This window comes from Xyrauchen texanus, chromosome 18, assembly GCF_025860055.1.
Source record: "Xyrauchen texanus isolate HMW12.3.18 chromosome 18, RBS_HiC_50CHRs, whole genome shotgun sequence".
In the NCBI taxonomy this organism is placed as follows: Eukaryota; Metazoa; Chordata; class Actinopteri; order Cypriniformes; family Catostomidae; genus Xyrauchen; species Xyrauchen texanus.
Window position 1 is genome coordinate 3,061,497 of NC_068293.1, and position 25,827 is coordinate 3,087,323.

At 39.2% G+C, this 25,827-nt stretch overlaps 1 protein-coding gene across 1 annotated transcript in view; it reads left to right on the forward strand.

Annotated features, from left to right (window-relative positions):
• LOC127658713 (cyclic AMP-dependent transcription factor ATF-2-like) overlaps window positions 1-25,827 on the forward strand; it is a 46,852-nt gene that overhangs the window by 18,275 nt on the left and 2,750 nt on the right. The window contains exons 8-11 of the mRNA XM_052148155.1: window positions 483-569; window positions 10,651-10,818; window positions 11,639-11,836; window positions 15,041-15,146. Coding sequence (XP_052004115.1) covers window positions 483-569; window positions 10,651-10,818; window positions 11,639-11,836; window positions 15,041-15,146 — 559 coding nt within the window. The remainder of the gene's footprint in view (window positions 1-482; window positions 570-10,650; window positions 10,819-11,638; window positions 11,837-15,040; window positions 15,147-25,827) is intronic.

Consider the following 25,827-nt stretch of genomic DNA (forward strand, 5'->3'; position numbering starts at 1 on the left):
TTTACAGTTTTCAAGAAAATTAACCTATGAATGGCTTACTTATATTTATAAAGCATTTTTACAGAAAAAAGTTACATACTTAAGCTTTAACGAAAATGTTTTCATTTAGTTTTCTGATTAGTTTTTGTTAATGAAAGAACATTGACATGATTATGGAAATCATTCAGCTTTATGATATTTATCAAAGTACCCTGGTAACTGGTACCCTTGTATTTCCATCTGATACCATCTCTGTACCATGGTACTGCCACAGTACTTTAAAATGGGTCCTTTTGCAAATCCTCGTCCAACCAGAGATTTGAATGCATGCTGTTCTCTTACAGTGTGAGGATGATTGTGATTTAGGGTTTCTTGTTGTTTTCTTTTAGTTGTTTCCTTCTTATTCCTCATTATTTTTCTTTCCTAGTTTAGTGTGACAGAGACAACGACTGTCTGACCCACTTTATCTTTCTGTGTGTGTGTATGTATATTTGTACTTTCAGCTGGTCCGACCGGTCACCGTTGTGCCTTGTGTCCCTGGGATCCCTGGCCCCCCCTCTCCTCAGTCTGTCCAATCTGCAGCTAAGATGGTAATTTCCAAGTCTCATTTGCATATGCATGCACCTGTGAAACATTTTTTCCTTGAGGAACTGGAGGACGTACAATCTACCATATCAACACAACATTGAGCTTTGCACTGTAGTTCTCGTTTAGGAGCACTAGAGGGCAACTTTGTGTGTGTGTGTGTGTGTGTGTGTGTGTGTGTGTGTGTGTGTTTGCTCTGTTTACACAACAGACTAGCAGGAATTGTTTTGTTAATATAATGTTGGGTAGGAGACAGTTTGTTGGCATGAACTTTGAAATCTGTGTTAGACCAGCCATTCCTATGCTTACTGACATAAAATTTTTACAAATTGTGTTGTAAGCATTCATCAAGCTCAATCATTCGACCCAATACCAAAGTTATAGAATGAAAGTTGTGTGTAAATTTTTGTTATTTGGTGTCTCCTATCCCAGATTAATAACTATAATTAATTAAGTATCAGCTTTGTTTAATTTGTTTAATCTGTCATATTTCTTTCTAATTTGTTTAAATGATTATTGCTAGAAAATAATGAACTTGTAAAAATCAGGGTTTTAATCTGAATTCACACATCCAAAAATGGCAAACTTAATTTTAAATAAATATAAAAGACAATGGTTCATAGAATATTTAGTTTGACCTCCTTCTGATTATTTTTTTTATTTTTATTGATTCATACATATAACAAAGAAAAGAAAACCATATATACACAGAATCATCATTTAACCAACACTATTAGCCCTCCCCAATCCCCAACCCCACCCTGACTCCCAACAAACATCCCCGTGGTCACATATAAGTATACACACACAAAAAAACAAATGAATATATTATAATTACACATTTAAAACTATGCACCGAGAGCCCTCCAAAAATGCCAAATAGCTGCCACATTTACCATCAAAGGAATCCCAGATTGCCAGCAATCTACATGACACCTCCTCAAAAGCCACCACCCTCCCCATCTCTGAGCATCACTCCCAAAACGAGGGCACTCCAGCCGACTTTCATCGCATTAAGACAATCTGTCTACCGATCATAACACTGGTCAGGACCCAATTTCTTTGTGCTTATCCCCTATATTGATGACCGCCCCTTCGCTTAAAATACAGAGTCTGGGGCAAAATTAAATTTGAGTGCCCAATACGTCACACTTTCTCTCTGAACTTTCAACCAAAATTCTTGGATCTTAACACACCACCAAAAAACTTTGGTTGTGTCTCTATCTTCCGATTGGCATCGCCAGCAGGTGGGTGTGTCTTTAAGACCAAGCCTATACAATTGAGAGGGGGTCTAGAATCTATGTAAAATCTTGAATTGCATAAGGCACACCCTTGCATCTCTAGATACAGACAGGGCTAGAATCCTAGCCCACACTCCCTCCTCCAATACCAAGTTTAAATCTTTCTCCCATAATCTCTTGATAGAAGTTAAAGCTCCGTCCCCCAGACTCTGAATTAGCAGGGAGTAATACACTGTTGCCTCATGACCTTTTCCAAAAGCAGTAATCACCACTTCTATTGTATCTGCAGCTTTAGGGGGGTGTATGCTACTCCTAGAAATGGTACAGAGCAGGTGGCACAGCTGTAAATACCCAAAGAACTGAGATCTGGGAATCCCAAAATGTTGAACCAAATTTTCAAGGGATCTCAACACTCCACTCTCAGTGAATTAACCTTCCTCACAATCCACTCTGACCAACAGAAAGGGGACTTATTATTAGATAATTTTGGGTTCAGCCATATGCTCGAGGCAACATTTAAATAAATGTCCAAATGAAACACTCATTTGTTCATACCAAGTGCAAATGCAAGATAATGGGGTGTAACATAATTTCTCAGTTTGATAGAAAGGCTTTGCCATGGCAAAATAGGGGCAAGAACATCCTGTTCAATACAGAACCAGGGAGGGGCTCTCTCAGGTGAAAGCGACCAATGAGCCAAATGTCTGAGACCGAATGCATAATAATAAAACAAAATCATGTGTAGGCCTAGCCCACCTTTGTCAATCGGCCTGTGCAACTTACTGAAATGTAATCTGGGACGTTTATCATTCCAAATTAAGGGCTATCAAATTGCTTGAAATAAGAGAGGGGGACATCTACAGGGAGAGACTGTAGCAGGTAGTTGAATTTTGGAATACAATTAATTTTAATAACATCAAATCACTTTAATGTCACACTACCATGTACACAAGTGCAGCAGTAGGTGAAATTCTTGTGTGCAGTTCCGAGCAACATAGCAGTCATGACAGTGACGAGACATATACCAATTACAATAAACAACATACACAACACAATTTACATATAAAATGTACACATACTTACACAACACAATCATTATATACAATACACACAATATAGAATATACAATACAATAAGTAAGGAGTATATGAAATATATATATATATATATATGTATATGAAGTAGTATATTGAGGAGAATATGTTGACAGTCCAGTGTGAGATTATAGATTAATAAAGTGCAGTGCTAATTATTGATCCTGATAGATCAAGTGTTCAACAGTCTGATTGCTTGGGGGGAAAAAGCTATCATGTAGTCGGCTGGTGTGGGTCCTGATGCTGCGATGCCGCCTGCCTGATGGTAGCAGTGAGAACAGACCATGACTCGGGTGGCTGGAGTCTCTGATGATCCTCCGAGCTTTTTTCACACACCGCCTGGTATATATGTCCTGGAGGGAGGGAAGCTCACCTCCGATGATGTTCCTGGCAGTTCGCACCACCCTTTGCAGGGCTTTGCAGTTGTGCGCGGTGCTATTGCCGTACCAGGCGGTGATGCAGCCAGTCAGGATGCTCTCTACAGTGCTGGTGTAGAACCGTGTGAGGATGTGTTGGTTCATTCCAAACTTTCTCAGCCGTCTCAGGAAGAAGAGGCGCTGGTGAGCCTTCTTCACAACGGCCTCAGTGTGGACGGACCATGTGAGTTCCTCAGTAATGTGGACACCGAGGAACTTGAAGCTGCTGACTCTCTCCACCGGTGCTTCATTGATGGTGATGGGGCTGTGTTCTCCGTCTTTCTTCCTGAAGTCCACAACAAGCTCCTTGGTTTTACTGACGTTGAGGGAGAGGTTGTGCTCCTGACACCAGCGTGTCAGAGTGTGCACCTCCTCTCTGTAGGCTCTTTCATCATTGTCAGTGATCAGACCTACCACCGTCGTATCGTCAGCAAACTTAATGATGGTATTGGAGCTATGTGTTGCCACACAGTCATGTGTGTACAGGGAATACAGGAGTGGGCTGAGAACACAGCCCTGCGGGCTCCAGTGTTGAGGGTCAGTGATGAGGAGGTGTTGCTGTCCATTCTAACCACCTGACGTCTGCCTGACAGGAAATCCAGGATCCAGCTGCACAGCGAGCTGTTTAAGCCCAGAGCCCGGAGTTTCTCATCAAGCTTGGAGGGCACTATGGTGTTGAATGCTGAGCTGTAGTCTACAAACAGCATTCTCACATATGTGTTCCTTTTTTCCAGATGGGAGAGAGCAGTGTGTATTGTAGATGCAATGGCATCATCGGTGGAGCGGTTGTTGCGGTAGGCAAACATATTAGAAAAAATAGACTGTGTGTCAAAAACAAAATTATAAAGACCATATTCCAACATTAGTGCAACAATCAAACCATGAACTTCCCCCAGAACCAAACAAACCGAAGAAGAAAAACATGCGCATTAACCCCGTGCACGATAATGTCAACTGGCGTCCTTCCCTCCAAACTTAAACATCCATGTATGCCTACAAGAGCCCCCATGACAACTTTGCTACCGGATTGCTCAAATATGGTGTTTCAATAAAAATTGTGTGAGACAGAGTTACACAACAAAAGATAATCTATAAAATATACTCTTCCTTTAATACTCGCCTCATGTAACACCAGATCTTTATCGGATGATCTCAGAAATTTGGCCAGAATTGATTGGGGCCTGTCTCCCTCAGCGGATCGCCGAGCCGGAACCCTGTGAGCTCGCTCGATTTCCAACTTACGACCTTTTATGTCGAGCAGACCATGATAGAGGAATTTCACCATATCCTGTCCCTATTTGGCTTTAGGAATATCGACGATTCGGACGTTATTCCGCCGACTGCGGTCCTCAAACTTCTCCCAGACACTCTCCAAATCCACCTTGGTTACTAGCAGATTAGCAGCTAATTCCCTGTTCGATGACAACAGATAATTGATCCGTTTCTCGACATCCCCCACTCTTGTAACCACCTCAGAGAACTTTATCTCCATGGCAGTGATTGATCGACGTATTAAAGCAAGATCCTCCAAGTCAGCAATGACCTTCGTCAGCATTGACATGTTCAACATTTCTCGCCGAATTTCCCGAAACTCTCCGACCACATCGGCTCCCTGGTGTGCGGCCTTCTCAGGGGTATCAGCCTGAGTACGTAAGAGTCTTTTAATGTCTCCAGAGCCCCAGGATTTTGACTTCTTAGACATGTTGTCCTCTTAGAACAGTTATGAAACAGAGTGTATCGCACTGGTTTATGTCAATAATAGTGTTAAAACTAGCATAAAACTAAATAATTTTTTTACTTTTTCTTTTTTTTCATTTATGTTTGTGTATCAAGCCTAAAATTGTGAACATTTTAGTGTTTGTTTTTTTGTAATTTTTGTTCTTAAATGCATATGACAATAAATGCCTGCACACTTATTCCTTAATGCATCTAAACATTGTTGGTAATTGAATCTTCAAATAACACATTTTCTACAAATCCACCAATCCTCTAAAAATTTGTAATAAATAAGTAATCAGATTACTGACCTTGTTGATTAATTCATCAAAAAAGTAATCTAATTATTAATAACTTTTAATTTCCAAAACACTTTTTCCCAGATACATTTTTTTTTTTTTTTTTTTATGTAAAAATGTTTACATTTTAAGCTTTTCTTTAAAATAATTTAGTTCAGTAATTAAATACTTTGCAATTAGATTATACCCAATACTTCAATTAAACATTAAGAGAGACACTCATACCCCATGGCCAAACATGTACAACACACACAGCACATGAACACACACACACACACACACACACACACAACTCCCATCTTTTAAAGCCATTTAACATATGCCCCCATCCTCCATATAACCTCCATCTACAGAAACGCATGCACAAAACCTCAAGTCATCAGAAAACATCTAATGAGCCCTCATCAAGCGCAAACACCCACCATCTCTCTCTCTCTCTCTCTCTCCCCCCAGCCACACAGACATGGCACTTTACAAGGACTGATGATGCTGCAAAGACCACAATAATGATAATTATCTTGCTGAATTTAGAAGATTATGCTGTTAATTAGTTTCAAAATAAAGATAAGTAATAAAGGAGCAGATGGTTGAATAAAACCCTGGAGATGGAGGGCTACTGCTCTGCTGGGGCTCCGATGGCAGATATGAAATATGAATCTGACTGGCCCTGCACACATTGTTCACATATTGCCTCTGTCTCCCTCTGCCTGAGTCTTTCTCTCAGCCCCTGTATGATTTGTTCTACGTGAATAATTTCTTTCTAGCCATGTAGAAAGGTGGAGTTTGGGAGGGGTACTGCTCTATAAAGCAATGTTTATTTTATAAATAAATAAACTCTATTTATCTTCCTTCAAAATCTTTCAGAGTAAAATGGTAAAAAATGATCTATTAAGAAATATAGCTTTTCTGCCTCTGGGCCTCTGAAGACTGTTGTGCGGTGTGTGTTTGTGTGCATAGATATACACTGATCAACCACAACATTAAAACCACCTGCCTAATATTGTGTAGGTCCCCCTTGTGCCGCCAAAACAGCACCAACCCGCATCTCAGAATAGCATTCAGAGATTATATTCTGCTCACCACAATTGTAGAGAGCGGTTATCTGAGTTACTGTAGACTTCTGTTTGAACCAGTCTGGCCATTCTCTGTTGACCTCTCTCATCAACAAAGTGTTTCCGTCCACAGATCTGCCACTCACTGGATGTTTTTTGGTTTTTGGCACCATTCAGTGTAAACTCTAGAGACTGTTGTGTGTGAAAATCTCAGGAGATCAGCAGTTACAGAAATAATCAAATCAGCCTGTCTGGCACTAACCATCATCCATTTGATTGGTCTAATTAGACAACCATGTGGCAGCAGTGCATAAAATCATGCAGATATGGGTCAGGAGCTTCAGTTAATGTTCACATCAACCATCAGAATGGGGAAAATGTTGATCTCAGTCGTTTGGACCCATGGCATGATTGTTGGTGCCAGATGAGCTGGTTTGAGTATTTCTGTAACTGCTAATATGCTGAGTTTTTACCAAAAATGTTTTACCAAGATAAGCTGATTTCATCAAATTCGATTCCTTTCCACAAATCAGTTCTATTGAGCTGTTTGAATGAGCAATTAGTTTGCGTCATCGCTCAAACATTTTCACGGAAGTCATTTGCATGTCCTTTTACATGCCAATCAGAAAAGCCATCAATGCGCTTGTCTGATTCGCCGTGTGTTCAGAGGTTTATTGGCACATTGGTGCTCATACTTGCAGCGTGAGCGTGTCTCGTGGAACACGCATATGATGAGTTCTCACTTGATCTTATCTGTCAGCCATCTGGGAACATCATTTTAAAGATCTTTAGAGATTGTCACCTGGACGGAGCTTCCCATAGCGTCAGCAACTGACACAACGTCTCATTCCCTCCTTTCAGGAACAACATATTGTTCAGATAGGGTATTTGTTGTAAAACAATAGTAATTATAAAATTCAACATGGTTTACTACAGTAACTATGAACTATTATTTGTTGTAAAACAATGGTTCATTTTCATAAGGGATTTCTAAAGGTTTTGTGAGGGATATTAATGATTTCAAGGGAACACAAAACATATTGCAAAGAGAATGAGAAACAGTTAAAGCTTATTTGTACATTTAAATAAATGTGATTGAATCTAACTTTCATTATTTCGTTCAGCAAAAAACTGTGGATTTTTGTTTATCTAATTTCAAGTCTTGTATTGCATTTTATATTAACTATGCAACAAAGGCTTTTTGGTCGAAACAATAGTTCCTCTGATCACACATTTAAGCCAGTTCAGAGAAAATGCATACGTGGATATAGACACATGTATCGACTTATATAAAAATTATTTTCTTTTTTTGTTATGTTTCCCAGCCGTGTTGTCCTTATTGGGGGTTGCTTATAGTGAAGAAAACAGCTCTTAGCGCTGAGGTCTCTGTGCTGCACATGCTACAGTACGCCAGGGAAAGGCAGATTTCCCTGACAAGAGAAAATCACGCGTGTCTTCAGGGAATAGGGAATTGGCTACGACAGCTCGTACTCCTGTGCGAGAGCTCTAAGGGAAGCATCTGTTTAAAGCTGTGATGAATATGTTGTTTTAATCCTTGCCTCTGGTTTTCTGTGGAAGTTAATTATTCTAATATTCAGTTCTAGCCTCTCGCTAATGTAGTTTAGCCTCCTGATCCCTGAGAGAGAGAGCGAGATAGCATCATGTTTTTCTCATTACACTGCAGTTATGCTAGAAGTATACAAAAATGAAGAAGCTGTGATTTCATGCAAAAATGCTGTGCTCATGTAGTCTCGCCTAGGCTTATTCTGTCCATGAACCACCCTCTTAGATGGACAGAAACTGTCTGACATACGAAATGACAAGTCTCAGTGACTTTTAGGGGTGGGTTAATCTGAAATTGAACACAAATTTGAGAACAAAGTGGAATATGCAGTTGAGCTCAAGGATAACTTGGTAATATGTTTTTTTATTTTTAAAGAAACGCCTTCATAATATTTTGAAGATTTGATGCCTTGAACTTCAGAAACTTTAGAGACTTCCTCAGAATAGTTCATTGGTACCATCTGGTTCCTTCTAAACAAGACTTTGTTATCTTGCAGACTGATTCAAATTTGTGCACCCTGACTCCTGGAAGCCAGCCAATGAAATTGGAAAATATTTCAGCTTCTTCTTGCCATTTTTGTGTGCAATAGTTTCAGACATGCCCATGGGCCATTCATGGATTGTCTAGTGCATGAGACTAGTGCTCATGTAGCTAAAATAATGGTAACATTTGTAAGGAAATACAGTTATACCCAGTAAAGAGACCAGTATGATCAATAGCCTAGTTTGCATCCACTTTTCACGCTATTTTGTTATCGACAATGTGAAAATGCATAAAAAGAATTTAGCTAAATTTTGCATCTTCTGCCTGTTTCCATTCAAATGGCCTTTTATCGATAAAAATGGTGTGCGTGATGTAAAAAAACAAACACTTTGTCTCTAAATCTGCCCTTAAGGCTTTTCCATACAGAAATGTGTTTTTATCGCTAATTCACTTTCCAGATGTCTCAATTTTTCCTCTGAAGTTTGGGTAAAATGGGGAGAGTATTGTGACAATTCATTGAAATTAGCAGCTTAATGTCATTTTAATTACCAAATAAAAGCAATCAGAAGAGGAGGAATTGCAATCAAAAGGGAGCAGTTGCCCTTCTGATAGGACTGTAAAATTGGTCCTGATGTTGCACCTATCGCAGGTTGTCACCGGTTCTGACCTGAAAGCGGATCGTCATGGCCCTGTTCAAGCTGGCAAACTGCACCAAGTATTGGAAAAACTTTCGGTCTTAATATAAAGACCATCCATCGATGTGTATATGCTGTGTGTACAGCTATTAAAGAAACATTGATGCAGTGTAATATCAGGGTTTACATATGATACATTCCTGATATTCAATAAGCTATTTTGAACAATCATCTAATCTAAAGCATCACCATCACAACTACATTATGTCCAGCATATTCATCTAGCAACTTTAAGTGACCAACTGAACTTGATTATCATCTAAAATGTATTTTATTATCATAATGCAATTGACATTTTCTGAAGAAGCTCGGCAAATGCTGTCTGAGGTAAAGATATATGCTGTCTTATGTAAAATATTTAAACATTGTAAAATGTTCAAAAGATCATTTTCTGAAAGTGAACTCATTGGACAAATAGTTCTGATAGTTTATAGACTTGAAAAAAGTGCAGAACATTCTAAGAATGTCATTCAGCCAATTTTTTTCATCTACAGAACAGGGTAAGGCTAATTTAAGTTTGTGGCACATATAGGTCTAATAATATAATTGATTTAATTTTGTAATTAATTTTTCTAATTTAATGCTTTTTTCGTTTAGTAATTTATTTAATTTAATACAGTGAATTTTGCCGGCATTTTTTCAAAAGTAAGCTGAACAATATTTTTATAGAATTGGGCTATATGTTAGTGTTCCAAAAAAGCACACTGATGCTGTTCTCCTAGTATTGTGTATTTATTTTTAATTTAAAACATCTATGTGCATACAAATGTTTTTTTTTTTTATTATGGGTTAATTCCATGAATGCCGTCAGATCTATATGCCGTTAAGATCAATCCATAATCACGGACCATAAATTAGCTTTCAAGGATGTCGCTTGTCGTCATGATTAACACAGGCTAACGATTGGGGCAAACTCTGTCATGTCACACTACATTTTTGCGTTAATGCCAATTTAAAAAAATAAAACGGTTTCCAAACCAGTTTTTCATGACATTTGAAGTATCGACATAAAAATTTTATGTGCTAGAGTTAAATGGAAAAATTGGCGTCCAGTTCCTCTGACTTAGTCACATGATTCTCAAAACTACAAACAATCCCTCCAGTGACATCATTAGGCAGAACACAACATTGGCTATCTATTCTCTCATGGTTGAGATACACTCACTGGGACTCAGGCCTATCCAGATGTATGTTTGTTCTCTGGGAGGCGGACTAAATGAGAAAGCACTGTTAACAAGCAAGAATAAGAACTCTACACAGAACTTTATAATGCCAAACAAGTCTATAACTAGTCACAAGTGTAATTATTAGTCATGAATTACTATCTAATTTCTGATCCCTAAAATAAAGTGTTACAAAAATAATCATAGTGTCTACTGTATTTTTCTTTTTCTTTAAGGGGCATTTACTAATTGGGTTCACTGAATGTATTATGTTTTAGAGGCAGCTAAGTGGACATTACCGGTTGCTAATGCATACAATTTGAGTCTTGATATTAACCTCTCACCGGTTTTCCTCATCTGTAGAAGCTGAAGGCAACCCTCAGTCAACAGCTTCCTCAGGTAACCAATGGCGATGCAGGTGACATCCAGAGCAGCTCTGCCAGCCAAACCCCACCCCCAGCCCCACCTCCAGCTGAGGAGCCACGCCTAAAATCACTACAGCAACCAGCTACATCCACTACAGAAACTCCTGTATGTACTGTCTCCAGTTGGCACTGTTTAACAGTGCCAAGCATTAACTGTCTTTGGCAAATAATGAATAGTATGTCTATGACAAATGCAAATCAAATTTGGCTGTGGAGTTACTAGACAGTACCCAGTTACTTTATTAGAAATTGCAGCGTAAAGCATTGTTTAAATCGCAATGTGATAGCCTGATCTTACTGTTGAAAGTGACATCAGCAAATTAAATGCAAAGAAAAATACAGACAGACAGTGTACTAAATAAAAGATCAGTGAGTGATTTTTTTTTTTTCTTTTCGCTTTTAGTACAAGTCAATCGTCAGCATTTGTGGAATGTTGATCACAACAAAAAAATATTTACACATCCTTCATTGTTTTTTGTTTTTTTTATATATATAAATAAATCTTGAGCTTCAGTGTGGCACTTATTATAGAAGTGAATTGGGCCAGTCCATAAACTCCCCGTTTCAAAAGCATTGCCACTGGACATAAACATTATTGGTGTTTACATGATTTTAATATGAAAGCATTGCTTACTACACCTTAACTCTGTAAAGTTATATGCAATAATATATAGGCTGATTTTTTTTTTGTATATATATATATATATATATTTTTATCACACTAAAAACATCTTAATTGTAATCATATATGCTATATTAGTATGCTGTTTCTCATACTATGTTTGTTTTTATTTATCTGCTTGTGTTTATTTTTCATGTTTTCTCTTTGATCAAATTTAGAATCTGTTAGACTTCTTTTGATGAGGGTGGTTTTTCTTCTAAAATATTCTAAAGTGTCTATTTTTATGTTTTGTTGTCCTGTCTAGGTGTCTCCAGCCCAGCACACGACCAGCACAGGTGGGCGGCGGCGGAGAACGACCAGTGAGGACCCAGATGAAAAAAGACGAAAGTTTCTGGAAAGAAACAGAGCGGCTGCGTCCCGCTGCAGGCAAAAGAGGAAAGTCTGGGTGCAAGGGCTGGAGAAAAAAGCTGAAGACTTGAGCACCATGAACGGACAGCTACAGGTACAAGCACATACATTTACCTGTGCGGGTGGGTTTGATTGTATTTAACATGCGTGTTTGAGAGCGAGACAAAGATGGTGATGAAGTCATTAATGAAAATTAAGAAGTGTGTTTGCATGACAGCCATGGCGTGATTGTTCGAGTCTCCTACATCGATATGGCCCTGTCAATAAAGACGTTTCCTCCAGATGTCATCGGCACACAAGCGTGTCGTCTCTTCTGTCGGAGCGTTTGTGAGCTGCCCTGGAACTCTCTCAGGGAAAGCCGTCTCTTTCTCAACCCCCGTTTTGTAGCAGGCAATTAGGATCCACCACTGACAAGTTCGAAACAGTTCAAGTAACCGTTGTCACCACTGATAACTGAGAGTGCGACTCGGCGCCGGCGCATTCCAGACAATATAATGATGAATGTGCCACGGTTTATTTGCATGTTGTCTTTTTTATTTGTCCGTTTAAACAAAGCGCAGTGGTTTAGCGAAGGGGTGGGGAAGGGGGATTAATTTGTGGGTTATATGAACGAATAAACTAACACAAAACAGATGGAGCACTGAAGAAGGCTGTTGGGTGAATAACAGAATGTTTGAGACTCTGAAAACAAGCGTGACTATGTTTCATCGGAGAGAAGGTGTTTAATACGAGCGCATTTATCAGCGCTGATGGGCTCGTGTAATTGTCCCTCTCTGCCCCGTTGGCCCAGCTGATTAGAGTGTAGAGCTCTAATGATGCTCAATTACGGTAACATCTTCCTTAACTGGCTTTTTAACGAGGTGTCAGGGTTTGCCGACCAGCACATGAAAACACTCGAGCCAAACATCCCCCCGTGCTGCATTTATGGATGCAGCCGGTCTGTGATAACATTAAACACTTTAATGGTCTAAACGGGCCTGCTCTGCCATCTCTTTGAAAACTGGAGATTTTATACATGTCATTTGGTATTTGTTGTTGTTGTTAAAAGGCAGGGTGGGAGGACCAAATCTAGAGCAATGGTTAAGTTAAGCTGTTCGCCTCATAGGAAGTTTTTATGTGTTTCTAACTCAATTCATGCCATTTTATATAGGAACCTGATGAAGGAATAACTTGAAACAAAGCAGCACTTTTTTGTGACCATGGTTTCCATTTTTTTGTTTACAAAATATCTGAACTAATGATAATGAGTTATCGGCCTGGCCAATGAAAAGATATCTGCCTTTTTAGATTATTAAAAGAAGGCCAGTTTGCATATTTTGCAACCGTAAATTTTGGGTGGAATAAATGTTCTTTTTAATGTCAACAGTTTTATATAAGGGGTAATGTACAGTCAGTTGGGGTCCTGATCACCAAATCAGGGTTTCATTTGCAGTAATGACCAAACTATTCACCATCCTGCTTCTTACACTGCTACTTGCTAAATAAATACATAAATGGACATGAAATATTTAAAAAATAATTTTAGGATATTTAACAGTGTTTACAGTGTGACTAATTGTCATGTAGTTGGTAGCAGTGGTGGGGATGCTACTTTGAAACTGGAACTTCTTATAGTTGTTAAACTTACAAAATCATAGTTACCACAAAATTAACCCATGGTTACTTTATGAATACTACATTATTACTATATTAAGTAGTTAACCAAATTAACCATAGTTAATTTTTATAAGAGTTGCCCAAATAGTGTGACAACATTAAATTAAACATAACTTTTATGCTTCAAAAACTGAACAGCATTATGGTGATAAATAGCAGCAATACTCTGCTATAAATATTTGGCTTCAGAAAAAAGGCAGGGGACTTAAGTGAATCAGCAAATCATTTATGTGAACTAGTTCATGTACATGAATCGTCCGACAGAACCAACTATCTAAAATGAATTGATGTTCCCAACGATTAAAGGGATAGTTCACCCAAAAATGAAATTTCTCTCATTATTTACTCAACTTCATGCCATCTCAGATGTGTATGACTTTCTTTCATAAGCAGAACCCAAATGAAGATTTTTAGAAGAATATTTCAGCTCTGTAGGTCCATACAATGCAAGTGAATGGTGACCAGAAATGAGAAGCTCCAAATATAAGTCTGCATAAAAGAAATCCATATGTCTCCAGTGGTTTAATCAATGTCTTCTGAGGCGATCCAATTGGTTTTGGGTGAGAACAGACCAAAATTGTATTCTTTTCACTATAAATCTTGACGGCAGTCTCCTTGACTATCGTGATTTCAAGCTCGAATACACTTTGGGGTGAACTAACAATATAAAATAAGGGAATCATTCATTTTATCTGAACGAACCGATTCACTTAAATGATTTGGTTTTCCCAGCGCTACATGGACAGTTTAGGCGTGTGTTTGACTACTCCCTCGGCTCCATTGCTCCAGCGCAATACAATGTAAATGTCAATGTAGCTTTTTATGACTCCACAAAGCTACAGTACTTATAGGAAAATGTAGCTCATTACTGGAAAAGCTACACTATTGTGAAAATAGCTGAAGTACTGTCACACTACTGATAAATGCAGTTAAGTTAGCATCACTACTTTTATTTAACTACTCCACTGATTAGCTGAGTTTTAGACATGCATATTAACTGAACAATGCTGGAAACTCAGGGACGCAGTGCATTTTGATTTGATGTGGAAAAACTGAGAACCAGAAAAGAGCGAGTAAGTGGGAAAGAGGCCACTTTTGTGGTCGTAATGGAAGATGGCAGAGTATAGAGTACATTTTGTCGACGCGGACTTTCAGTATTGGAGCAGCTGCATTCAAATCTGCTTCTCTGCTGCCCACCGTGCCAGCGCTGCCATGATCAAACAGATGGAATGAAATGAACTTGCACGCTTTTAGAGATTAAATGTCTGCCATGTTTCTAAGAGATTGAGGAAGTGTTTCAATTTGTAGTGCTGTGCCCTTCTCTCGCACCCGTTCAGCTCTCTGTAAATCCTGATAAAGTCACCTTGACTGTTAAACAGACTGTCTTTAGCGCATACAGAACAGCACGGCCCCATGGGAGCCCTAACGGCAGCCGAGAGTAAATCTCACCAGAATGGGTGACAGTGTTTCGCTGATGGAGGGGAGCACTCTCTCTGTTTCTCTCTCCTGGGATTCTGCCATTAAGCAGCTATAATTGTGTCCCAAAAAAGCACAAATGAGGGAGATGACAATCTTTTTGATTCCTCACTAATCTGGCCGTCTTGGCGGTTAACGTGTTTCTTTTCTCTTCTTCTCTGTGCAGAATGAGGTGACTCTTCTGCGTAGTGAGGTGGCCCAGCTAAAACAGCTATTACTGGCTCATAAGGACTGTCCTGTGACGCTGCTGCAGAAGAAATCAGGATACCACCGTGAGTACTGCACCAGCAGAGCAGATTCACTTCTGCAGGCCAAAATGCCAACAGACACAACTGATCCAACAGAAAACAGGCCATTGCCCTCAACACTATCATCAGACTCCATTGTACTTTTAGAATATTAATTTGAACAAGTGTGAACACTGTCACCTGAACCTTGATGCACACCAAGCAAGCGGACCGAGACCGCCTGAAAAGTGGGTCTCGGTCCACTTCCAAATTAACTCTGGTGCAGTTCGATTGATATATGAACGCAACATGGACAAAAGACGTCTAAACGTACCAAAAACAGGAAGTAATTTGCCTAATACTGACCTCAAGCATACCTGGTTCTTCTCATCATAGAAGCTATGTTGCCCATTACAGTTCGATTATGTCGGAAACGCCATCAGCCGTCCTTAAAGCATATCTTCGCTTGTTTGTGCAACGGAGGAATTTCTGGTGCTGTTTTGACTCATTTACACATTTCATTAACTTTGTTTGTTCTCAGCTGGTAAAAATTCCACCATATATACATGTATAAATATAACGAGCGCATTTCGCCCAGAAGCCAGCATTGTTTTGGATGACCAGCAAGTTCAGTCAAAAATCATACGTCATAAAAGCTGTCCAATCAGGATGTGCCTTTTTCCTGATGCCTTTGGTTTTGTATCTTTAGGTTCGGTGTTAAAAATGCCAGTGTGAACGCTAAGCGAACCAGGACTAAATGTATAATTTTCCTTTTTGGTCCAGCCCATTCACTTCCATTGTAAGTGTCTCACTGGAACCCAGATTTTTTTCTTTTTTTAAAGAAAAGGAGGGATGAGTCACAATACATTTTTGTGATAATCTACATTATGCCACAAATGCTGTCAATTGAGTTTCACTTGTATTGAACCCTGATAATTCCTTTAATGGTATAATCTCATAGTTTATTTCCTTGTGAATATTTTTTCTTATTGGAAATTACAGAGATTAAATACATTGTGGAAGTCATTTAATGTTGTCTTTAAAGTAGTCTCTAGCCTGAGATTTACTACACAAAACCCCAGTTGCAGTTGGCAGTGAAACTTTTTTATATTAATATATTGTTCAATGTAGCTCAGATTTTGAGACATATTTATTCCTAGCTGAACTGACTACATTTGAGTGAGATAATATCTCTGGACTGCCAGGCCGGCTTAATGGGTTGTAAGGTTTTTGTTTTTTTGGGCTGTAACAGATGAGCATTATTCCTAATGAGTGTTCTGTGGGATGTTTGATGAAATGTGAAGAGTGGAAAAGGAACCAGCCCTGAGTGTGAAATAACACTGATTCATCTCGTCCCATTATTACTGTAGAACAACCAAGGACTCATATGTTTGCATAACTGTGATGTTCGCTACCAAAATTATCTCTGCTGTGTGTTGCACCATCCTCTTTAAAATGAGTGATAAAGAGGCATTCAGAAACTGAGGGCTGCTTTTGTTACACATGCATCTTTGGCCTTATGCTTTAATGGCACCTTGTGAAATGTGCAGATCTGCGGTTCGTCTGCCATATGCAGCCAATTCATATCAATTAGCTATTGTCACGGGGACAGAGAAGCGGTTGAGGGAGTGATTGCATGTGTATGGGTCTACTGCAGCACTTGCACGGGCTTCAGAAGACACTAACAGCTGCATATGCTGCTCTGCTGGTGCATAAGCACTTTTTGTAGATAACTTTCAACACTTTTATACCATAACCCAGCACGTGTTTGAGTTTGCATTTGGCTCACTCCGCAACCTAGAGCTGACTTGTATTGACAATGATTGCCTCTGAAATGAGTGTATTATAGTGGTGAGCCTGACAGAACTGCAGTTTCACAACTCCGATGTGGCGCTGCAGCCGTGCAGTTCATTATACGACAGCATTGTTAAGCAGCTTGACTGACAGGTCTCATGCATATTATGTGCAAGATGGTTGCCGGGTGAGATTGGGTTGTCAGGTTGCGGGTTCATTTGCAGGCATCTGGTAGGTCTTTGCGAGGAAGAGAAGAGTATGGAAATGATCGAGACCATTCCTCAATCCTGTTTATGCCGCCAATGTCACTGAGCACCATGAGGGGTCATATATTTTTCACCTGTGCAAATGAGACTCAAAAAGAGCAGCGTTCCATCTTTGCCGGATTTGTAAACAAGGCTGGTGTGTGCCACATTCATCGCAGGTCGGTGAGCACAGCAGATGGTCATCACTTGTCAGAGAATGGTCTTAATATGGTGAAGAAGTGCAGTCTGAGTGATGGGACAGGACAGGTTTCTAGTGCTCACGTTCAGTCACCATAATGCCCCAGTCTTGTTTCCTCCAGTCCTGATTGTGCTGCTGTCTAGGTCCTACAAGTGATGCTCTGTCATGTGACCAAAAGTTGACAGTAGGACTGGGAAAATATAGATTTTTATTTTTAGAGGCATCTCAATATTGATTTAAGACAATCACTTGTCTATACAACCAAATTAGGCACTGTGCAACTAAAAATGCCTTAGATTTGTCATTGGATTATACATTTTCAGATTTATTTTGCCAGTGATTAAGTTGAAGGCGAAGAAGTTCAGTACCAAGATCCTTTCCCTGCATGTTGAAAGTAAATGTTTGGTTTGTTTCCCAAGATGAGATCCACACACTCCATTTTTCAATATCTCTTTTAATATCCTTTCTGTTCTTTACAGTCAGTTGTTCATCAAAAACAAGAAAAATAAAATAAACATTTAAAGTAGGGCTGTCAATCAATAACAAATTTTAATTGAATTAATTACATGGTGTCCCGATTAATTAATTGCGATTAAACGCACATACAAATATTTGCTGAGAAAGCCCCTCATATAACAATAATTCAATATATAATGATGAAATAATGATACATAGTTATCTTTAAATATAAAAAAATTATATATTTATATATATAAAATAAAAACATATTCAGATAATTTAAATGCATTACATTCTTGTAGCAGAAGAGTTCATTATAGAAAAGACAATACAAAAAGCAGCATTAGAATACAATGTATTGTTTACTACCATATTATTGATCATAAGTCAATCATTGACATACAGTTCACAGCAATCCATTCACAAGTGAATTTGTCAATCAGTTGGAGATTTATTATGAGGACTTGTTTAAGGACCCATCAATGAACACCTGCATCAGACATGCTTGTGTAGCGTCTTGGAATGTGTTGTGTCATAAACATAAACTTTTTAGGTCACTGTGTCAAGTTAAATATAGTTTAATTTTTAGAACAGTTTAGAAATTTTAGCTGTTTAAAAAGTCTACAGCTGTCACAGAGAACGGTGCGATATCTCAGGACACATTTAATTAATATCTAGGAACATATTTGGCATACTTTTCCATGAAAGAATCGCTTGCATAATTGCTTCATAATTTGAATCGCACATAGCACAGATGCGGTTCAGAAGCCATTATATTGTTAATATGCGCTCAACCTAAACTCTTCTGTAAGATGCTCACTAAACTGACGCTATTCTTTAAAAGACTGTACCAGTTTTTAGCACATATTCTACAAATCAATGTAAAGACTTAATAATTGTAAAAATTATGCATTTAAACAATAAACTTGTTTAAAAGGATTATTAGGAACACCTGTTCAATTTCTCATTAATGCAATTATCTAATCAACCAATCACATGGCAGTTGCTTCAATGCATTTAGGGGTGTGGTCCTGGTCAAGACAATCTCCTGAACTCCAAACTGAATGTCAGAATGGGAAAGTCAGAATGTGCAATTTTGAGCGTGGCATGGTTGTTGGTGCCAGACGGGCCGGTCTGAGTATTTCACAATCTGCTCAGTTACTGGGATTTTCACGCACAACCATTTCTAGGGTTTACAAAGAATGGTGTGAAAAGGGAAAAACATCCAGTATGCGGCAGTCCTGTGGGCGAAAATGCCTTGTTGATGCTAGAGGTCAGAGGAGAATGGGCCGACTGATTCAAGCTGATAGAAGAGCAACTTTGCCTGAAATAACCACTCGTTACAACCGAGGTATGCAGCAAAGCATTTGTGAAGCCACAACACGCACAACCTTGAGGCGGATGGGCTACAACAGCAGAAGACCCCACCGGGTACCACTCATCTCCACTACAAATAGGAAAAAGAGGCTACAATTTGCAAGAGCTCACCAAAATTGGACAGTTGAAGACTGGAAAAATGTTGCCTGGTCTGATGAGTTTCGATTTCTGTTGAGACATTCAGATGGTAGAGTCAGAATTTGGCGTAAACAGAATGAGAACATGGATCCATCATGCCTTGTTACCACTGTGCAGGCTGGTGGTGGTGGTGTAATGGTGTGGGGGATGTTTTCTTGGCACACTTTAGGCCCCTTAGTGCCAATTGGGCATCGTTTAAATGCCACGGCCTACCTGAGCATTGTTTCTGACCATGTCCATCCCTTTATGGCCACCATGTACCCATCCTCTGATGGCTACTTCCAACAGGATAATGCACCATGTCACAAAGCTCGAATCATTTCAAATTGGTTTCTTGAACATGACAATGAGTTCACTGTACTAAAATGGCCCCCACAGTCACCAGATCTCAACCCAATAGAGCATCTTTGGGATGTGGTGGAACGGAGCTTAGTGCCCTGGATGTGCATCCCACAAATCTCCATCAACTGCAAGATGCTATCCTATCAATATGGGCCAACATTTCTAAAGAATGCTTTCAGCACCTTGTTGAATCAATGCCACGTAGAATTAAGGCAGTTCTGAAGGCGAAAGGGGGTCAAACACAGTATTAGTATGGTGTTCTTAATAATCCTTTAGGTGAGTGTGTATATATATGTGTGTGTGTGTGTGTGTGTGTGTGTGTGTGTGTGTGTGTGTGTGTATGTATATATATCTATATCAGAATGAGCTTTATTGCCTAGTGTTCTCACATACACAAAGCATGTTTTTGGTGATAGGAGAAACACAGCACACAGAACATTGCAGTAAGACACAGAATATAAAACAAGGTGATTGTATAAATAGTCATACAATTAATAGGACGTGTAACAGAAAGGCATATGTACATGTGCAAGTGGTAATGTATGTGCAAAGTAGGGGTATGTACAGTTATTGAATTAAATATGTGAATTTACATATGTACATGAGATATGTATTTACATTATTGCACAATGGGGGAGTCCTGAGGCAGTTTAATTCATGTGGAAAATGGCCTGAGGGTAAAAACTGTTCTTGTGCCTGGTACAATAAATATTTGTACAAGCAAGTCATACACATTATACATGTAACATTCTGTGTATTTTGTATCCAAAGACGAGACCACCTTTTTCATTTCATGTCTCTTAAAATCCTTTCTGTTATTTACAGTTAGCTGTGATGAAAAAACAAATATTATTTCTAATCATGCATTGCACGGATGAGGGGAAAAACAACCTTGAAACGTCTCTTGTTAACGTGCGCTGCGCTCATTGAACCGTAAACACTTGCTTATCGAGCGCCCATTCTCTTAAAAAGACAGTACTAATTTAGTACTTCAGAAAACACTGAAAAATTCAGTAATTTAGCAAATAGGCTTGTTCCACGTCTATGCAATGGTTTGGTAAAACTTATTTTTTTTGCATAGTAGTTTTGTTATTGTAGCACTTAAATTATTATTTTTATAATATCATTATTAATTCTAGGTTCATTAGGTTCCAACTTTGTGAATATTTTATTAACATTTTTTATGAAGTTTAAAACCGTGACAACAGCTTGTATCATTGTGACATCATATAAATTGATAAAATGTGATATTTGACATGAGTGTGAAATGTCCACTTCTAAGTCAACTACTGTCATGGCACAGCAACAGTTTGAAAAGAATGTTGCTGAGCAAGAAATGTAAATCTAACCCCAAAGTAGAACAGTGGAACCGTGTTTTTTGGTCTGAAGTGTCCACATTTCAAAATGTTTTTTGGAAAAAAAACAAAAAAAACAGCCATTGTGTTCTCTGGGCCAAAAAGGAAAAGTTCCATCCAAGCTGTTATTAGCATCAGGTCCAAAAGCCAGTGTCTTTATGGGCTAGGGGTGTGTCGGTGCCCATGGCATTGGTAACTTGCACATCTGTGAGAACAATATGACTGCAGACAGATATGAACAAATTTTGGAGCAACATTTACTGTCATCTAGCACCATCTTTTCCAGAGACATCCCTGCATTTTCCAGTAGGACAACATTTTAAGTATTTTAAGTGCATGGCTGTGTGAGCAGAGAGTGCAGGTGCTAGAATGGCCTGCCTGCAGTCCTGACCTGTCTCCAATTGAGAATGTGTGGTGCATTATGAAGCACACAATACGGCAACAAGGACCCCGTACAATTGTGCAGCTAAAAATTACTTGGGAACAATTCCACTTTCTAAACTTAACAAACTTGTGTCTTCAATGCTCAAATGCTTAATAAGTATTATTAGAAGAAATTGTGACTTTCACAGTGGTAAACATTCGACTGTTCCAACTTTTATGGAGTGTGTTGCAATCATCTGATTTAAAATTGCTGTACATTAAAAAACATCATATAATATGTAGTTGTTGTGCTTTCAATATTGCAAAGGGTGAATATAATTTACAAATCACACACATTTGTTTTTATTAGCATTTTTCAAACTGTCCCAACTTCTTTGGAATTGGGGTTGTATATTTAAAGCAACTTACCTGAACTACTTTTAAAGGTACTGTAACTATCGTCCCAGTACTGAGATTTGTTACCGCCACAGTAACACAAGAACATGCTTGCAACCTCATACAACAAATTTCTGATCTCTATCGCTCACTTGAGTATTGATGTTTGTTCCAGTTCCAATGCAATGGTCAGGCATTCTCATCAGTTCACTTGTGTAAATTATGTTACTATTTCTGGTCTTAATCTCTCGGGCAGCGCTGCCCTGGTAGCAGGTGGGGAAAAATTACCCAGGTTGCCCTACAAACAGGGCGGGCCATGCCTCCATTTGGCATTGCACAAGCCCCATCTGCTCGCAAAAGAGACGATCCGAGAGGAGGTGAGCGGAGAGCTATCTTGAGAGCATGTAATGCTGTGTATGGTGTTATATCACACTCTTTCTTGCTTAATTCCATTAGGAGTAATTACAGACGTCTGAATACAGAGTCGGAGAGAAGAGAAAACCCGGCTCTGATTTATGCCGAGTTCGACCTTATGTGCGCAGGCCCGGCGAGAGTATTTACAACCCCGTGGCATACACGTGTAGTGAATCACCCGATCAGAGCCCAGTAAATTCAGATGTTACACGTTTTATCAGAACTGTGCGCACAATAAAATATAGCCACATTAATTGCCAAGTGCCATTTCAGCCATGCTTGCTTCATTAGCTATATTAATTATCATGGTAGTCTGCATTTCTGTTCGAGTCAGAGCGAGAGCTGAGCTTTTTTCATTCCCTTCCTCATCAGGAGCCAATTAATTCAATGCAACTGCAGAACAGCTGGTGGCATTTGGACCGCGCATCTCCTGTGTGTGAATCATTAAAATCAGGTGCAGTAATTATCTGTCGCTGCAGTAGTTGGCAGGAATGGAAGGGCATGTTAAGGAGGGGTGCGAAAGTCTGGCCGTACATGGTCGGCTTCTTAATACACCCTGATGATGTTGGTTTAAAATGACATTGTAACTTTAATTAAAGGTTACAAAGCAAGCACAGGGATTAATAAAAGACAAAGCGTTAGACTGGGAAATTCTTTAATCGTAATCACAGCATTGATATAACCAGCGCAAAATAAGTTGAGATGTTTACAGGGTCCTCTTTAGGTCCCTGAGTATGACTCGCATCAGCTTTTCTCAACTCTGTCAAGCTGCTGCAAGCACCCTAGTGTTGCACTCCGGTCAAGTGTTGTAACGTGATGATCTGATATTGCGTTCAATTTTGCATACTGTCAGAGCAACGTTGTCAGATGTAAAAAAAAAAAGTATGTTTGTTAGCTATGCAGGTGAGTAGTATGAACACATTCCCAGACATCCTTCACCCGGTAACATGGACATTGTCCCGTGACCCGAATATGTGTAGTAGTAACAACAGCTGCACAAATAATTTGCTCTGGTTTTGTTAAATAAGGACAATATAACCACAAGAAGGATATTTTTTGCTATATATGTATAGCACTTACAGTTGAAAAGGGGCACCTTTTCAGACGTTGTTTATTTTTTAAAATAAATTCAGCATATATGAATAAGGCGTCTCCTCCGCTTTCATGTCCTAATGGAAAAATACAGCATCCAGTGGATGTGCATTTCAAGATCGCTCCGGATGTGGTACATCATCTGAGTATATCTTGTCTGCTGTATATGAATACTGAGGATTCGGACAGTTTCTCAGTTGACATACTGCTTTTGGCGTACTATATATTAGTGAAGTTTAAATATTCTCTGGCAATAAACCCACTTCATCTGTTCTTAATAATATAATAAAGTGTGTTTCTTCTAGCGTGTGTCTGTGTGTCTACCAGCAAATTATTTGTAATTTTAATTTGATAATAATAATATTTGAATACGCTAATGGGAAAATTAGCTAAATATAATCTTGACATAGTCAAAGGCATCAGCTATTGGTGATTACTCTGACCATCTTCGATCCACGAGATCATCTTCTGTCGGCACAAATCTAATGTGCATTTCTCTCTATAAATTAACAAAATGTTCAGACAGTCTCTTGCTGGTTTTTCAGACACATTCAGGGTCATTACAGCTTTTGCCGGTGTCGCTGTGGCTCGCTTCGTGCATGCGCTTGTAAAATTTATATTTTAAAGGCTCAATATTACGGTTTAGTATTTCTCTGTAATGTAGAATATTGTTAGCAATGTTACTGATAACATTCTTTCTCAGCCCTGAAACTCAAACCATTTTCTGAAGCCCCCCAAAATATCTATATACAGGTCCTTCTCAAAAAATTAGCATATTGTGATAAAGGTCATTATTTTCCATAATGTAATGATAAAAATTAAACTTTCATATATTTTAGATTCATTGCACACCAACTGAAATATTTCAGGTCTTTTATTGTTTTAATACTGATGATTTTGGCATACAGCTCATGAAAACCCAAAATTCCTATCTCAAAAAATTAGCATATTTCATCCGACCAATAAAAGAAGTGTTTTTAATACCAAAAAAAGTCAACCTTCAAATAATTATGTTCAGTTATGCACTCAATACTTGGTCGGGAATCCTTTTGCAGAAATGACTGCTTCAATGCGGCGTGGCATGGAGGCAATCAGCCTGTGGCACTGCTGAGGTGTTATGGAGGCCCAGGATGCTTCGATGGCGGCCTTAAGCTCATCCAGAGTGTTGGGTCTTGCATCTCTCAACTTTCTCTTCACAATATTCCACAGATTCTCTATGGGGTTCAGGTCAGGAGAGTTGGCAGGCCAATTGAGCACAGTAATACCATGGTCAGTAAACCATTTACCAGTGGTTTGGGCACTGTGAGCAGGTGCCAGGTCGTGCTGAAAAATGAAATCTTCATCTCCATAAAGCTTTTCAGCAGATGGAAGCATGAAGTGCTCCAAAATCTCCTGATAGCTAGCTGCATTGACGCTGCCCTTGATAAAACACAGTGGACCAACACCAGCAGCTGACATGGCACCCCAGACCATCACTGACTGTGGGTACTTGACACTGGACTTCAGGCATTTTGGCATTTCCTTCTCCCCAGTCTTCCTCCAGACTCTGGCACCTTGATTTCGAATGACATGCAAAATTTGCTTTCATCCGAAAAAGTACTTTGGACCACTGAGCAACAGTCCAGTGCTGCTTCTCTGTAGCCCAGGTCAGGCGCTTCTGCCGCTGTTTCTGGTTCAAAAGTGGCTTGACCTGGGGAATGCGGGGATGTTTCTACTCCAGACTCAGTCCACTGCTTCCGCGAGGTCCCCAAGGTCTGGAATCGGTCCTTCTCCACAATCTTCCTCAGGGTCCGGTCACCTCTTCTCGTTGTGCAGCGTTTTTTTGCCACACTTTTGCCTTCCCACAGACTTCCCACTGAGGTGCCTTGATACAGCACTCTGGGAACAGCCTATTTGTTCAGAAATTTCTTTCTTTGTCTTACCCTCTTGCTTGAGGGTGTCAGTGATGGCCTTCTGGACAGCAGTCAGGTCGGCAGTCTTACCCATGATTGCGGTTTTGAGTAATGAAACAGGCTGGGAGTTTTTAAAAGCCTCAGGAATCTTTTGCAGGTGTTTAGAGTTAATTAGTTGATTCAGATGATTAGGTTAATAGCTCGTTTAGAGACCCTTTTCATGATATGCTAATTTTTTGAGATAGGAATTTTGGGTTTTCATGAGCTATATGCCAAAATCATCAGTATTAAAACAATAAAAGACCTGAAATATTTCAGTTGGTGTGCAATGAATCTAAAATATATGAAAGTTTAATTTTTATCATTACATTATGGAAAATAATGACCTTTATCACAATATGCTAATTTTTTGAGAAGGACCTGTATATTTAAGTAATAAAATGAACATCATAAACGTGTGACAACTAGTCGACTAATGGCTTAAACTAACGACTGCTAGTCGACTAGGAAAATCTTTGGTCGGGGCAGCCCCAGTGGAGAGGTGCATAGAAGCCCTCAAGAGAGTCAAGTGTTTGCACACACTTGTGAGTCTTATAATCATTTCATTCTTATGTTTATGCTCTCTGTTCAACGGGACTGAGAGTCTGGAAGGCCTGCATA